Source organism: Callospermophilus lateralis, chromosome 5 (genome assembly GCF_048772815.1).
Source record: "Callospermophilus lateralis isolate mCalLat2 chromosome 5, mCalLat2.hap1, whole genome shotgun sequence".
NCBI lineage: Eukaryota > Metazoa > Chordata > Mammalia > Rodentia > Sciuridae > Callospermophilus > Callospermophilus lateralis.
This window is the reverse complement of record NC_135309.1, coordinates 67,414,880-67,430,309: the sequence shown is the minus strand read 5'-3', so window position 1 is coordinate 67,430,309 and position 15,430 is coordinate 67,414,880. Positions and strand designations below refer to the sequence as shown.

The following is a 15,430-nucleotide window of genomic DNA, read 5'->3' as shown; positions in this document are numbered from 1 at the left end:
CCTGTCATTTACAAATAAGTCAATAAGATCTAGGAAGAAAATAAGTGGGGCAATATAACAGTCAGTAGGCAGTCTTCTTTAGGAAGGGTAGTTGAAGAAAGCCTGTTTTGAGGGACTATTTGAGCTGGGATCTAAAAGTATGAGAATAAATCTATCACATGAAAGGCTTGTGGCAGTATTTTCCACAATGTACATCCCCATGACCACTCCCCAACCCTGAAGATAGGCATTGTGTATAATTTATTTGCTTTCTCAATGCCTGACATAGTACCCAACACCCAGTAGGTGCTCAGTAAATGACCATAAAAGTATTTCATGAATAAAGGAGCCAAATTATGTTGGCCAGGAAAGAACCTAAGTTATCAAACTGACAACAACAGTCCTACCTCACATGACATATTCACATCACCAAAAATCAGGTCCTTCTCAGGTGTCGACAGATGTGGGGAGAAAGGAATCTTACTGAACACCAAGGCCAGGTGATACCCAAGTGCAGAGAGATGGGGATTTGTGTCATTTTGGAGTATGCATTCTTCTATTGAAGTTACCCCATGCAGATGCTTAGCACCAGGCTTGGTGCAAACTGGCCCTATAGTCACTAAATTATCACTAACATTTCCATAGAATTAAAGATAATTATTCCCAATGGTTTGGTTAGCATGTTCCAGGCATGGTCTCACTTAATCTTCTCAAAACCTGAGTCTTATCTCTATTTTACAAAGGAAATGGAGTTGGAGCAAGAATGACAGCTAATAAGGGTGAAGCTAAGTCTTACACCCACCTGTGTCTCACTTGGAAGCCCAGCTCCTAACCACCCACACCACATGACCAGCTTTGGGCACCAGACCTGTGCAGTTGCATGAGGTCCTGTGCTGAGAAGGGCCCTGCATTTGGTCAGGTGCTTCAGTGTTGCTAGCTGGAAATTTTTGATAAGTTTGGGCAAAGATCTCCACATTTTTCTAATGCACTAGACTATGCAGGGCATGAGCTGTTCCTGCTTGCACCCCTGTGTCTGGTATCAGCATAAAGATGTAGTGAACATCCTGATTTTTTCAGTGGCTGGCCCTGTGTGAAATGCTGTAGGTAGCAAATGCCAGAACAAACTCCTTTTCTTAAGATTTGTATCCTCCAGTCTAAATATATGTAAGTCTTTTTCCCAATGATAAAAGGCACACAGACAAGCATTGAGGGTGGTAGTGAATGGAATTATACATCACTTTTAATATATATATATATATATATATATATATATATATATATATATATATATATATTTTAGTTGCAGTTGAACCCAATACTTTTATTTTATTTATTTATTTTTATGTGATGCTGAGGATAGAACCCAGCACCTTGCACATGCTAGGTGAGCGTTCTACTGCTGAGCCGCAGCCCCAGCTTGTATTACACATCATTTTATACATAGTAGAGTGAGATTTTATGAGAAGAAAGTTATTTATTTTGAGTATATAAAGTTCTATTTTCTGTATAAATGCTTGTATTGTGTTGAGAATTTCCCCTATCTTTAGAATAATTTTTTTCTGACTCATTTTAAGATAGATGCCTGAACAGAAAATCCAAGAATTTGTATCACCCAGGGAAATCTTGTTATTCTAGTATTTCACTTTTATTCAATTTTATGCTACGTAAGCATCTCTGACTTTTTACAAAAATATTCATATGTATCACCTGTGAGCTCTCCCTAGACTATAGGATCTATAATAGCAGACGAGGTTAGGATCTATAATAGCAGATGAGGTTAACCCTGTGTGTCATGGAATCTCCAGAGCCTGGCATACAGGTGGTCCTCAAAATATATACTAAGTGAATGAATAAATGAGTGAGTTAGATAATTAGGGTTAGCCTAGAGCTGAAGAGTAACCGATTGGCACTGCCCCAGAAACCCAATTCCAAGTCCCCTCCTCCAAGTGAAATATTCTAATTCTTCCTGATAAATGTCCACCTCATTAAGGAAGGGTGACTTAGTCAGGACTAAGGTGTAGTTCAGTGGTATACAGGGCCCTGGGTTTGATCTAGCTTAGTGTATACAGGGCCCTGGGTTTGATTTCCAGCACTGCAGAAAAAACAAAAAGTGACTTAGTTTATATCTTGTTCATTACTTCTGCCTTCTCCAAATCCAGCCCATCCACCCTCAGCCTCCTTCCTTGAGCTAACGCTGAAATTAGCCCAAGTGCAGTTTACCACTTGATCTCTTGTGCTGGTGATCCCGGGGCCCTCTCTTGCCACAAAAGGACTCATATTGTGGAGGTTGCAGTATTGTGGCTGGTCAGGTAACTTCTGTTACTTAGCAACTTTCTCCAGCTTTGTTAAGTTGGACTGTTCAATCTCCTTAATGAATAAGAGCATCAAGCCAGGTAATTGATGCCTGGACGTTTAGCTCATGAATAATTGACTGTCTGGGTAATCCTAGATACATTTCCTCGATCAGATTGTACAATGGAACAGTCATGTCATAGCCAGTGTCAAGTTTTTTTTTTTTCTTTCTTTCTTTTCATCTTAAACAGTTTTATGATGTCAGAAATCTGCTTTCTTGACCCAAAGTCTCAGGTGAACAATGGAAGCAGTGATCCTCCCAAAGCCAGGACACGCTTTTTCTTTTCTCCACCAGAGCTCAGCATTTCCCCCTTCGATGGGCTTAGAAAAGTTCCAGCTCTTCTTGTTAATCGTTTCAGGTATCTTTTCCCACATACATCGGGAAGGCAATGTGGTCTAAAGGGGAGGAGGGGACGGGGAATTAGGTTTCCCAGGCAATGCCAATCATTTACTCTGCAGCTCTGGGCTAAACTGGCTTGTCAGCTGCCCTCATCCACTTTTGCGTTCATTCGGTGCACATTTTGAGCACTCCTTCTGTCAGGTACTGAGGATCCCAGGGCACACGGGGTTAACCTTGTGTGCTTTTATAAAACTCATATTCTAGGGAGATAAGTCAAGCAGTAAAGGAACAAGTTGTTTTCAGGTAGTGATAAGTACTAAGCTGAAAAAAATAAGAGTGGAGTCATGGGGTAGGCATGACCGATGAGAGAGAAGGGCCAGATGGAAATAATTTTGATTGGTGGCCAGGGAAGTCCTCTCTAATGAGGTGACATTTGAGGTAAGAATTGAATGTCAAAGAGAAGTCAGTCATGTGAGGGATGGGGGACAAGAAGATTTGAGACAGCAGAACATAAAGACAGAGGTTTTAAGATGGGAATGGGCTTAGCAAGAATGATAGGGACCATTGTATGATAAGACGTAGATGTCCACATTGGCACTCACCTTTGACACCTTCCAAGACCAAAAATCAAACACACACACTCCAACTGTAACCTTCTGTCAGTTGTTGAGGGCGTGAATGAGAAGATATGAATAGAGCTAAACTTTTCAAAAAAAAAAAAACAAAAAAACACCTCCCCAATGGTAGAGGTTGTAACACTCTTCATGTATGAAAATCACATGATACCAAAGCTCAGCTCAGGTGAATTCATTTATTCAGCACATACTGATTGAGCCCTGGTCAGAATTTGTGGTAGAAGGTACACAGTGGTACACAGAAGGTACACAGAAAGTCAACTCCTTTTCTCATTGGACATAGGTTCTGTTAGGAAAATAGTAGATTAATAAATAAATAAAATAGAGACTGGGCATGGTGGCACATGCCTGTAATTCCAGCGGCTTGGGAGGCTGAGGTAGGAAGATCGAGAGTTCAAACCCAGCCTAGCAAAAGTGAGGCTGCTAAGCAACTGAGACCCTGTCTCTAAATAAAATATAAAATCTGTCTGGGGATGTGGCTCAGTGGTTGAGTGCCCTGAGTTCAATCCCTGGTACCAAAAACAAATAAAAATTTAAAATAAGTAAATAAACAAAATAGAGCTATAAGGTATGTAAAATGATATGGGAAAAAAATCGGAAATATGGGAGGGGAGATGACTGCAGAATTTAAACAGGGTGGTCAGGGAAGGCTGCACTGAGGTGGCATTTGAATTGACACCTGAAGGAATGTGTTAGTGAACCCTATGGCTATCTGGGGGAAGAACACTGTAGACAGAAGGAATGGCAAGAGTGCCACTTTTTCCCCCTTGGAAAACCTCTCTGTCACCTAACTGAGTAAGTCTGAGATTTATCCCTTTGGGTGACACTTTTGTCAAAATTTTTATCACTCTCCTACTTAAAACCTTCCACTGCAAAGAGAAATGAAGGGAAGGGAGAGGGGATGGTTATAAAAAAGACAGTGGAATGAACTGGACAGAACTTTCCTATGCTTATATATGAATTCACAACCAGTGCAACTCCACATTATGCACAACCACAAGAATGGGATCCAAATTAGAATAAGCTACACTCCATGTATGTATAATATGTTGAAATACATTCTACTGTCATGTATATCTAAGAAGAAGAACAACAACAACAACAAAACCTTCTGTGGGGCATGGTGGCACATGCCTGTAATCTTGTCTGCTTGGGAGGCTGAGGCAGGAGGATCTCGAGTTCAAAGCCAGTCTCAGCAAAAGCAAGGCACTAAGCAACTCAGTGAGACCCTGTCACTGAATAAAATATAAAATAGGGTTGGGGATGTGGTTCAGTGGTAGAGTGCCCCTGAAATCAATCCCTGGTACCCCCTCCAGAACCCCCCCCAAAACCCTTCCACTGTACTTGGAATTAAACATATATTGCTTGCACTGACTTATAAGGTCACACTTAATTTCTTCACCTCTCAAAATTCACCTTTGCTTAACCCTGTTCCAATGGCTCCAGCCATAGCAGCCTTCTTCCTGGTCCTTGAACATGCAAACCCATTTCCATCCAGGACTCTGCCTAGATTGTTCTTCCCAGAGCTTTTCATGTGCCTAGTCCCTTCTTCCCATAGGTCTCAGCAACCCCCAGATGGCTTCCCTGACTCGCTCAGACCCTGAAGCCACTCTCCACCGCATAGCCACTTCCACTCAGAGCAGCCATCAAGGTCTCTCTGATTAGGACCTAGAGCCACTTGCCACTTACTCACAGATGCTGCAGGCATTTCCTTCTGCAGTGAAACTGCCCGGTTATGTGTAATGTGCTCTTTGTAGAAAAAGATTTTAAATGTGAAACGTAACAGAGGACACATCTCCCATGTTGTGAGTCTTGCAGCCACTAGAATATGACATTCATTTCAGGATTCGTCTATTTACCTTCAGACCTGGCTTTAAATTTTGAAAGATTCAGTTGTCATGGTTAATGAAAAGGAATTTTCTATTTCAAAGCAGTTAGTAGAGAAGATTTTTAATATTCTGAACATAAAGAAATGATAAGTGTCTAAGTAATGGATATAATAATTACCCTGATCTAATCATAACACATTATAGACATGGAATGAAATGTTATGTTGTATCCAAATTAAAATTTTAAATCTATATTTAAAAGACTCAGTTGAAAGTACATGAATAAGTTTCTACACTGCTCAGGAAGTAGAATGAAAGAGTTAAAGAAGTGGATGAGGGCTGGGGTTATGGCTCAGTGGCAGAGCGCATGCCTAGCATGTGTGCGGCATTGGGTTCAAACCTCAGCACCGTATGAAAATGAACAGATAAAATAAAGGCATTCTGTCCATCTACAACTACAAAAATATTAAAAAAAAAAAAAAGAAAGAAAAGAAAAAGAAAAGTGGATGAGCTGGGCGTGGTGACACATGCCTGTAATCCCAGCAGCTTGCAAATGGCAAAGGCTGCCCAATGTGGCCAGCTGGAAGGACCCCAAGAAGGAAGGAGGGACCCCAGTAGTTGCTTTTTGTCCCCCGCCTCTCCACCCACAACCCGCTAGGTGAACACACCTCTCTCCCAATTTCCAAAGGCCCATCCACGAATGAATCATTACTGTTATTTCCAATTTGGTGCATTCTCTTTTTTTCCTTTTCAAATTCAGGAGACCCATCAATTATTCAGTGCTCCGTGATGATCTCAGGCAGTGACACCTCGGTTGGTCTGCACGGTGCGTCTGAAGGGAAGCCATCTGGCCTTGCTTAACATGTTCATCCCTGGGCCTTGCTCCCCTCTCCTAAGGTGTGGCGGCCGCAGAGAGAGCCAAAACCATCAATATTTCACAGCGTAATTAAAGTAAGCCGAGAGCTTCGGGCTTCTTGCAACTGGCTCCCTTTTCCAAAACAAGCACCTGGCATCCTGGGCAGGGGCACACCCAGGGAGAAATGGGCGACTGGTTCAAGTTGGGGTGGGGGAGCCGGGGAGCCCAGGATTTCATCTAAAGGGACCTCCCGGAGAGTGGAGAGACAGATTGCATGGCTGGAAGGACGGATGGGGGGCTGGCCTCCCCTCGGGGCTCTTTTTGGAGTCCTGAGCAGGAGTAGGAGTTGGTGGGTGGCTGGGAACCACAGCAGGGCTGCAACCGCTGTCGAATGCACATGAACCTGGGCACAGGCTTCCCAAACCAAGGGAGGGGGCGTGAGCTGTGGTGTAGATCCCTGCACTGCTGTCTCCCCTTTCTCCAGCCAAGGTCCCCAAGTGCCAAGGCCTGCGCCACCATCCAGCCAGGCGCGCAGGAGAGCTGGGAGCCCAGCGATTTATACATCTATTAATTACCTCCAGCATGGAAGAACTGCCTATAAATACAGTGGCACTTTAGATAAAACTTTCATGCAGCTATTTAGATCCTTTAAAATATAAATGATTTCCTCTAAATTTTTTATCATAAATCAGGGCATGGAGCTAGGCGACAAGACGCCGATTTCCCCCCTGATGGGAGCAAAGCCTTCACTTGTTTTCCCTCTTCCTTTTTCTTTTCTACCTTTCTTTTTCTATTTTTCTTAATTTTTCTTTTTTTAATTTAGGAAGGGTGATTAATAGCGTTCTTTACCAATTCTGGGGCCTAAGGGCAAGCAAAAAAGTGGCAGGAAGTTCACCCCGCTTTTCTGGAGGTTGCCTGGTGTGTGGGGAAAGCTTGTGGTCTGGGGTCAGCAGACCTTAGTTTAAATCCTATCTGAGCTACCTATTCCTCAAAGAACGTGCTTAACTTCTCTGATCCTCAGTTCTTCTTTCTGTGAAAAAGAATTAATAACAGTTCCTGTTAGTGAGGATTAACTGATATAATGCACAGCCAGGCTCTCAAGTGAGAGCTGTATACTGGTAGACAAGTCATTTCATGTCTCTGCGCTCCAGTTTCCTTTTCTATAGAAAGGAAAAGGGTAAGGGGATAATGCCTATTTCTGAGAGTTACTGTGAAAGCAGAATAAGACAGCAGCAGACTCTTAAGGTGTCTTAAAGTAGGGATGATGGGGGTCTTGTTCTTCGTTTTATCCCCAGGCCTAGAATGTGCTAGTGTCTGAGGTGATGCTCAAAAAGCCTTTCTTGAATACCAGAAGCAACAGAGATCTTGTGCACTGGGCCTTCAGAACCATTAGAACTTGATTTCCATTTATGGTGATGGATTTGGCCACCATCCTCTTTCCCAGACCCATACCTTGAGCCTTGAATATCTACACAGAGAGGGGGTAAGGAGCCTTTCTCCCTAGCCTTCTAGTAGTGATTAGGAAACAGAGACCATGAGTGACTTGTCCAGGGTCACACAGCAGCTTGGCTATATATCCTCATGTAAATCCTGTGCTCTGTCCACTGTACTACTCCCTTGCTACCTCTTCACGACAGAGCTGGCTAGAGAAATGGCCAAATTGGCCATGAAAGAGAGGGAAACCAAGTAGGCCACAAAGGATTGACCTCACGATTTTATACTCTAAGATGCCTGGGAACTGGAGACGGAGAAAGGCAAAACCAGTCCTTATCTACCAGGATGAGGACTCTGTGATGGTAGAGTCCAGATAGCACAGAGCTGGCCATACTGCTGCCGCCCAGGTATCTCCAGTGTAGAGCTCACCGTTGAAGATACCGCAGGACCTACAGTACAATGGGGGGCTGTCAAACGGAAGTTATTAGAAAGGTCTCCTGGCAACAGCACCTAGATCCAAACTGTCAATTGGGATTCTCCATGAAGCACTAGCCTCAACCCCCACCCCCCAATGGGGACCTCTCTTTTATACTCTGCATAGCTTCAATCCAGTTCCTGCAAAGGCACCAGCAAGGTCCTCTGAGCGTGGACCTCATATGCTATCATTACCCTTGGCCCCCACTCTTCTCAGAATAGCTCCTGGCCAATCCATGTCTCTCTGTTCTCCCTTTATTCACCACAGGGCGGCCCCACCCAAGCCTCTCCCCTTTCCTTGAACACCCCAAGCTTGTTCCCACCAGGGGCCTTTTGTACTTACTGATCCTTTTATCTTCCCTCTTCTCTCTCAGGCCTTGGCCTCAAGTTCACTTCTTCCCTTTCGCCCCTTCTATTCTGCCCCCACCACTCTGGGTTATTTTCTCTGTAGCAGTTGTTTACTATCTTATTTATTCCTTCCCTTCTGCTCAAGTGACAGCTCAGGAGGTTGGTTCATGGGTATGATGGGCTGAAGTGCTGTTTTTTTTTTTTTTTGCAGTTAAATTCCTATATTCTATCATAGTGGCTGCCTAATATAGGTGCTCAGTAAATGTATGTTCAGTGAAAAAAATGTGTCTGGGAAGTGCTCTTAGAGATCCGCCTGGCTCCGTCCTTTTTCAAATGGAGAAACTGAGGCTGAGAGAGGCAGGAAGTGCCCGCAGTCCTGGCCCTCTGTCCACAACAGGAGTGGGGTGGGGGGAGGGCTCCTGTCGCGTGCCGATCAAGCAGATCAAGCATCTAGAATGCTTGGCCTCCGGCTCCTGAGTCCCTCTGGGCATCTCGGATCGTCCAAGCTGGTGCAGACAATGAGGGGCAGCGGCCGACAGGCGAGTCCAGCAGCAGATGCACAGGCGGCGAGTACATGTGAGAAGTTTATGAAAAGAGATGAGAGAAAGGGAGAGGAAGGCAAGGCAGGCGGCTGCGAACACCTGGCCAGGCAGCCATGCCAGCTGCCTCCCCGCGATGGCATCTTGAGTTCGGGAGTCCTATCGAGGAGGCCATCTCCCATTCCACCCTCCCTGCCCCCTCTCCAATGCTCCAAGGTGAGGCTTGGCCAGAAAAGAAGGTGGTTGGGGGTAGTTGCTGCTTTTCCAAACCTGCTTCTGCCGGAAGTGTGCTTGGAGCCTGTCCAGCCTCGGAGTCTTAGGAAGAAGGAGGAAAAGTAAAACCCTGCTCACCCTATTGCCTCAGCCCCTGGGCTTGGGTGAAGGGTAATGGGTGCCAGCACAGGTGGTTAGTTAAGAGCAAGGGCTGGGGAGTCAGATAAACCTGGATTCCAATCCCCACCCCATCAGTGCCTAACTGTATGGTCTTGAGAATGTTAATCTCTGTATGTCTCAGTTTTCTCATCTGCAAAATGGGCACAATGATATCAACTTTATAGGCTTGGTACAGAAATTCAGTACTTCCGGAGCACCTAGCTCAGAGCCTTGCAAATAGGAGCCACTCTATAAAAGTCTATTGTTGTCACCATCATCTCCTCTGCTAGAGTCCTGGGGAGAACATTGTTCATGTATTCATTCATTTGACACAAGTTACAGTAAGCTTCTACATGGGGCTTTGCCCAGAGACACAAGTATTGGAGACAGAGAGAGAGAAAAAAACAAAACAAAACAAAACAAAAAAAAACTTCTTTTCAAAGAAGTCCCAGAGTTCTTCAAAGAGCAGAGGGCACAAAAATCTCACATTCTTACTAAGAAATAATAGAGGAAGATTCAAAAGACATTGGGAGCTCTTAAAAGGAAAACTCTGAGTCTCCAGGAAACTCACATAATTAGGTAGGGCCATCCCTCCCCCAACTACTGGGGCTTGAACCCAGGGATGCTCTACTACTGAGTCACAAACCCAGTCCTTTTTATTTTGAGACAGTGTCTCACTAAGTTGCCCAGGCTGGACTTGAACTTAGGATCCTCTTGCCTTAGCTTCCTGAGTTGCTGGTATTACAGGCATGTGCCACCACTCTTGGCCTAGGACAGGGCTTCAATCAAAAACAATATTGAGTCCAGTGATAGGTGTCCCGAGTAAGATTTACAATTTGTGAGTCCCATCTGCATTCAAATCATGGATATCTCTTAAAGAGCCCTTATCGTCAAAATCTCTGGGTGTGAGGCTGGGATGCTGTGGTTTTAAAAGGCTGCAGGTTATTTTTATTTATACTAAAGTTGAGAGCTACTAGCTCATAGGAAAATGCCACTGCACCCCCTCCCCATCCCTTTGTTCCCTACAAAGCTAGTCCTTCTGGAGGATTTAATGCTTTGTACCCTCACTTAGAGTTTATGTGGCAATTCTGTGTATCTGCCGTCTTTCCCCACAGATCTACTTACAAGACCCAGCCATCAGCATCCCAAGCATTCTGGAATGCTGCTATAATAAAGAATATGGCCCCTTTAGTGACACTTGCTTTAATGCCCATGTGGTCCTTACTTGGAACCTGGACAAAGTTTGTTTGGCCCATGTACACAGTGCACATGTGAGAGTGTGTGTGTGTGTGTGTGTCAACTGTAATTTAATGCCATGGGTTGAGCATGTGCTGTCCAGTTTATCATCATTCAATCTCCCTTTCATGTACCCAACTGGAGTAACTAACTTATTTTACCAGATTTGCCTTTAATTAAATTTAAGTTTGCAAATCCCGGAAGGTGTTGTTAATTGTGTTCTAAGGCTCCCCTTCCAATTGTGTTCTGTATGGCCTGTCTCTTCCAGGCTGTTATCTCCAAGACCTTTCCATGAAGACTAGTCCTTAGTGATGAATATCAGCTTATTGCTGGCTGCAGAGAGCTGCTAGTAGACCTTCTGGGAGGGAAGAATGGGAGAATGTTTTCCAGTTTGTGATCCTAATGCCTGGGGTGGTGGTGGTGGAGGTGGAGCTGGTGAGGTAAGGGTCAACCCTGAAGACAGAGCAGTTGTTGGTTTTGTTTTGTCACTGACTGATACCTGACAATGATCCCGTCAGCATCTCCAAGGACCCTGAGGAGACAGAGCAGAGAAAGAAGATGGATGTGGATGGGCCTACTTCTCCTAGTTTCTGCAGATTCAGCTTCCCAACTAGGGTATTATGGAGTGAGTGTGGGTCCTAGGGCACCACGAGGCCAGGCATGATGCAGATCCCATACCCCCACTTTCATTCTCCTTTTCCCTTTGGGCTTCCAGCATTGGATAGAAACAAGACTTAGTGATCCTAACTAGTAAAATATTACTGCATTCTCCTTTTGGGAAACCGATGGATCCTGAACAGAAATTCTGATTTGCTCAAAATGTTTTTTAAATTAACCATTTTTTAATTGTTAAAGTTGGAAGCTTTTAGCAATGATCTCCTTATAGGTAAGCTGAGGTCCAGCATCAGAGTGCACCTCCAAACCTAGGCCTCTCTGAGGCCTGTAGTTATATATATATATATATCCTCCATGGTCATATATATATATTATATATATATTCTCCATCGTTATATATATATATATATATATATATATATATATATATATATATATATATTAATCTCGCCATCCTTATTTCTTGCCTTGTTCCTGTGGATTTTAGACTGCCACTCTCTGAAGGATTAGGAGTCTGATTCACATTTGTGTTTCAGTCCTTGGTATTCTGGCATAAAGCTGGAGCTAAAGAATAGAGAGGAAGGAACCATAGTTTGCACCCTCAGAGGAAACATTCCCCAGGGATATAACCCCAGGCCATTCCTACTCTCCATCACTTTCTCTTTAAGTTGAGGAAGAAGAGAGGAACTAACGTTTATTCTGATTTCCAATGTGCCAGGTACTGTGTCAAGTGCGTCTCTCAGAGTGTTCCTCTCAATAATCAGCGGGGGAGAAACTATTATCCCCATTTTACAGATGAGGACCCTGCAGTACAGAAGCGTTGAGAAGATCTAATGGTCTCTCCGCCAGACAGAGGTAGAGGTGCATTTTGAGGGAGTCTGCACAAGGCTGTGAGGAAGTTTACTCAACACTAGTTTGAGTAATGCGCAATGCTTTCTTGACTACTCTAGCTCAAAACATCTTCACTGGAACTCAAGAAAGCACACGTGAATGCAATTCCCACTTTAGAGCGGAGGAAAGAGTCACAGAAGTTTAGCAAAAGCGCTGGCGCCTGGCCTCCTCCGCCTGGATTCCGCCCCCGCACCTCCTCCCCACCCTGAGCTAGCGTGGATGGGAAGGGATTGAGGGTGTCAAGTGGAAAGGAAAGTTGGGTGTAGGCAGGACTTCCTCTTAGGTCAGGGTGTGGGTGTGTGGGGGTCTCCTCCATCGTCCCGCCCCCATCGCGTTAAGATTCTGGGGAACGCGGCACACGCACTCCCGAAGCTCAGGTGATGCGCCTAAAACCCTGAAAACCGCTCCCTTGGCGGAAGCGGAGGTGGCTGCGGAGACGCAGCTGGGCGCGCGGGGTTTCTTTCCCAACCCTGAGCGCGGCCGCAGTCCCAGGATTCCCCATCCATTATTGACGATGTTTACCAGCTCGGGGGAAAGGAGAGAAAAGAAGAGGGAAGAAGAGGGGAAGAGAGGGCAGGAGAGACGGGGTGGGCGGGGAGAGGGAGGGAATCCGGGCAGGATCACCGGGGCCCTCAAGTCTCGAAACTTCTGGAAGACACAAAGGCTAAGTAGTCAAGAGTCCCCGGAAGTCAGTTGTGGGGCCGGGCGCACAGTAGGCTGTTGGAAATATTTGGGGGAATGGATAACAGAGTGAGTAAATGGCTCTATTCAACCGTGTAGTCTTGGGCCAAAAGCCTTAACCTTCTGACCTTTGATTTCCCCATCTGTATAAGGGAATCATAGCATCTGCCACATAGGATTGAACTCTAAATGGAACTCTAAATGGCTTAGCACATATTAGTAGCTCAAAAATAGTAGCTGTTGTTAGGGCCAATGGGGTTTGTAAGCAGGGATGGCCCAGCAGAAGTGCACTGACCTTAATTAAGCAGGCTAGGTAGGCTGTTCTGAACTGTCACTATTCTAGAGAACTTTCAGAAAGCTTCCTTCCCTTGGAAGATTGGAGAAAGCAAGAAAGGCAAGCATGTGAGGGAAGCCACAGGCCTCTTGCACAGGAAAAACAGTTACTGCCCGTACCTCCATCCAGGCGGGCTCCTGGGTGGGGGTAGGTCACCTGGGGCTCATTCTGGCAACCTCTCGCCTTTGCGGGACTTGGTCTGGGTTCTGGAGGCGCCTCTTCTCTGGGCGGCGGTGCTGGACTCTGGTGGACTGCTCGGGCGTGGGGCCAGGAGCGCCCTGGAAATGGGCAATTTGGCGGCAGCCCGGCCGACTGTGGTGTGTGTGTGTGTGTGTGTGTGTGTGTGTGTGTTGTGGTGGGGTATCGGAGTAGGGTCAGCTTCCTGCCCCTGCTCAGCACAAGACTGCCTTCGATCCAGGCAGTGCGAGTTGGAACCGGACAGAGAGGTTCGGGACTTTGGGGAGGGGGAGGGAAGTCCAGGACGAAGAAGAAAGAATCCGTAAGGTCTGGCAGGTTGGAGCCAGGCGGGGCGGGGCGGTCGGGGAGAGACCCGGGCAGGCCTGGATATAAATGCTGTGGAGGGGGCGGCCTCGGCGGGCACTGAGAGGCGCGCCGTGAGCTGCTGTCTCGCCTTGCCTCCCGGGCAGCCCCTGCGACTCCCGGGCGCGTGTGCACGCCTGCGCGCGCCCGGGCCCTTCCTGGCAGGCTGCTTGTAAGATGAGTGAAGAAGCAGGTGGGGGAGAGGGGAGGCAGCAAGCGAGAGGGCGAGGGGAGCGCGGGCGCTGATCGGCGCTCACTTGGAGCGCGGCGAGCAAGCAAGACGAGCCTGATTCCATGTCCCCCGCTGCCTCCCTGCCAGACGCGCGAAGATGATGGCCATGAACGCCAAGCAGCCTTTCGGCATGCACCCGGTGCTGCAAGAACCCAAATTCTCCAGCCTGCACTCCGGCTCCGAGGCCATGCGCCGAGTCTGTCTCCCAGCCCCGCAGGTACGTAGTGGAGCATAATTACCGCTCTAAGGCACAGTTTTTGACAGGCACTAGCTTCATGTTTATTTCATGTCGCCCAGAACAATCGCCGCTGTCTGAACCCCTCTCCTTGTCTCCCCTGCGCTCTCTCCCGGCGCTCTCTCTCATTCATGTCTCTGATCCACACGTCTGTTCCAGCAGAGCTGCTGCCTCCGTATTAATTTTTATGACCTGGGCTTTGAGGAGAGGCATCTCAGTTGCTTGAAAATGTGTTTTAATCCTGAGTTGACAGTATTCCCTACTGACCGTGCTGTGCGCCTTCTCGCTTGCAGCTGCAGGGTAATATATTTGGAAGCTTTGATGAGAGCCTGCTGGCACGCGCCGAAGCTCTGGCGGCAGTGGATATCGTCTCCCACGGCAAGAACCATCCGTTCAAGCCCGACGCCACCTACCATACCATGAGCAGCGTGCCCTGCACGTCCACCTCGTCCACGGTGCCCATCTCCCACCCGGCAGCGCTCACCTCGCATCCGCATCACGCAGTGCACCAGGGCCTCGAAGGTGACCTGCTGGAGCACATCTCGCCCACGCTCAGCGTGAGCGGCTTGGGCGCGCCAGAGCACTCAGTGATGCCGGCTCAGATTCACCCGCACCATCTAGGCGCCATGGGCCACCTGCACCAGGCCATGGGCATGAGTCACCCGCACGCCGTGGCGCCTCACAGCACTATGCCCGCTTGCCTCAGTGACGTGGAGTCAGACCCTCGCGAGCTGGAGGCCTTTGCCGAGCGCTTCAAGCAGCGACGCATCAAGTTGGGGGTAACCCAGGCGGACGTGGGCGCGGCTCTAGCTAATCTCAAGATCCCTGGCGTGGGTTCACTCAGCCAGAGCACCATCTGCAGGTTCGAGTCTCTCACTCTGTCGCACAACAACATGATTGCTCTCAAGCCGGTGCTCCAGGCCTGGCTGGAGGAAGCGGAGGCTGCCTACCGAGAGAAGAACAGCAAGCCGGAGCTCTTCAACGGCAGCGAGCGTAAGCGCAAACGCACGTCGATCGCCGCTCCTGAGAAGCGCTCACTCGAGGCCTATTTTGCCATCCAGCCACGTCCTTCATCCGAGAAGATCGCGGCCATTGCTGAGAAACTGGACCTTAAAAAGAATGTGGTGAGGGTCTGGTTTTGTAACCAGAGACAGAAACAGAAACGAATGAAGTACTCAGCTGTCCACTGACTGCGGCGGGGCAAAGCGACGGGAGTCGGGAGAGCCTAGGGCGTATCGCCCCCTTCTGATGGGAGGGACGGTTATAGGAAATGCCAAAGTGTTTCCTAGCAGGTCAGGCTCTCTCCCCCGAAGCCACAGACTTTCCCCTTTATCCCGCCTAGTTGCCTCCCGGCCTTCTCTTTCTCTTTTTTTCTATTCCCACCAAAAAAGTTTTGGCTCTAGGGAAAAATGCAAAAGGGGCCGGCCTGGTGGGACTTTTGCTGTCCGTGGTGCTGAAACCCGCACTCGCACGTTGGACAGCGAGACCTCAGGGCAGGAGCCTCAAAG

The 15,430-nt window shown here is 47.3% G+C and overlaps 1 protein-coding gene across 1 annotated transcript; it reads left to right on the top strand.

The window, feature by feature from the left end:
* The first annotated feature begins 13,784 nt into the window (after nt 1–13,784).
* Pou4f3 (POU class 4 homeobox 3) lies at nt 13,785–15,112 on the top strand. Its single transcript, XM_076856762.1, has 2 exons — nt 13,785–13,904; nt 14,216–15,112. Exons 1-2 carry the CDS (start codon nt 13,785–13,787, stop codon nt 15,110–15,112), a joined length of 1,017 nt encoding a protein of 338 aa, XP_076712877.1.
* Nucleotides 15,113–15,430: the final 318 nt, after the last annotated feature.

Coding starts and splice junctions, on each gene's coding strand:
- Pou4f3 (XM_076856762.1), top strand. CDS start 13,785: ATGATGGCCATGAACGCCAAGCAGCCTTTCGGCATGCACCCGGTGCTG. Junction 13,905..14,215: donor TCTGTCTCCCAGCCCCGCAG/GTACGTAGTGGA, acceptor TCTCGCTTGCAG/CTGCAGGGTAATATATTTGG.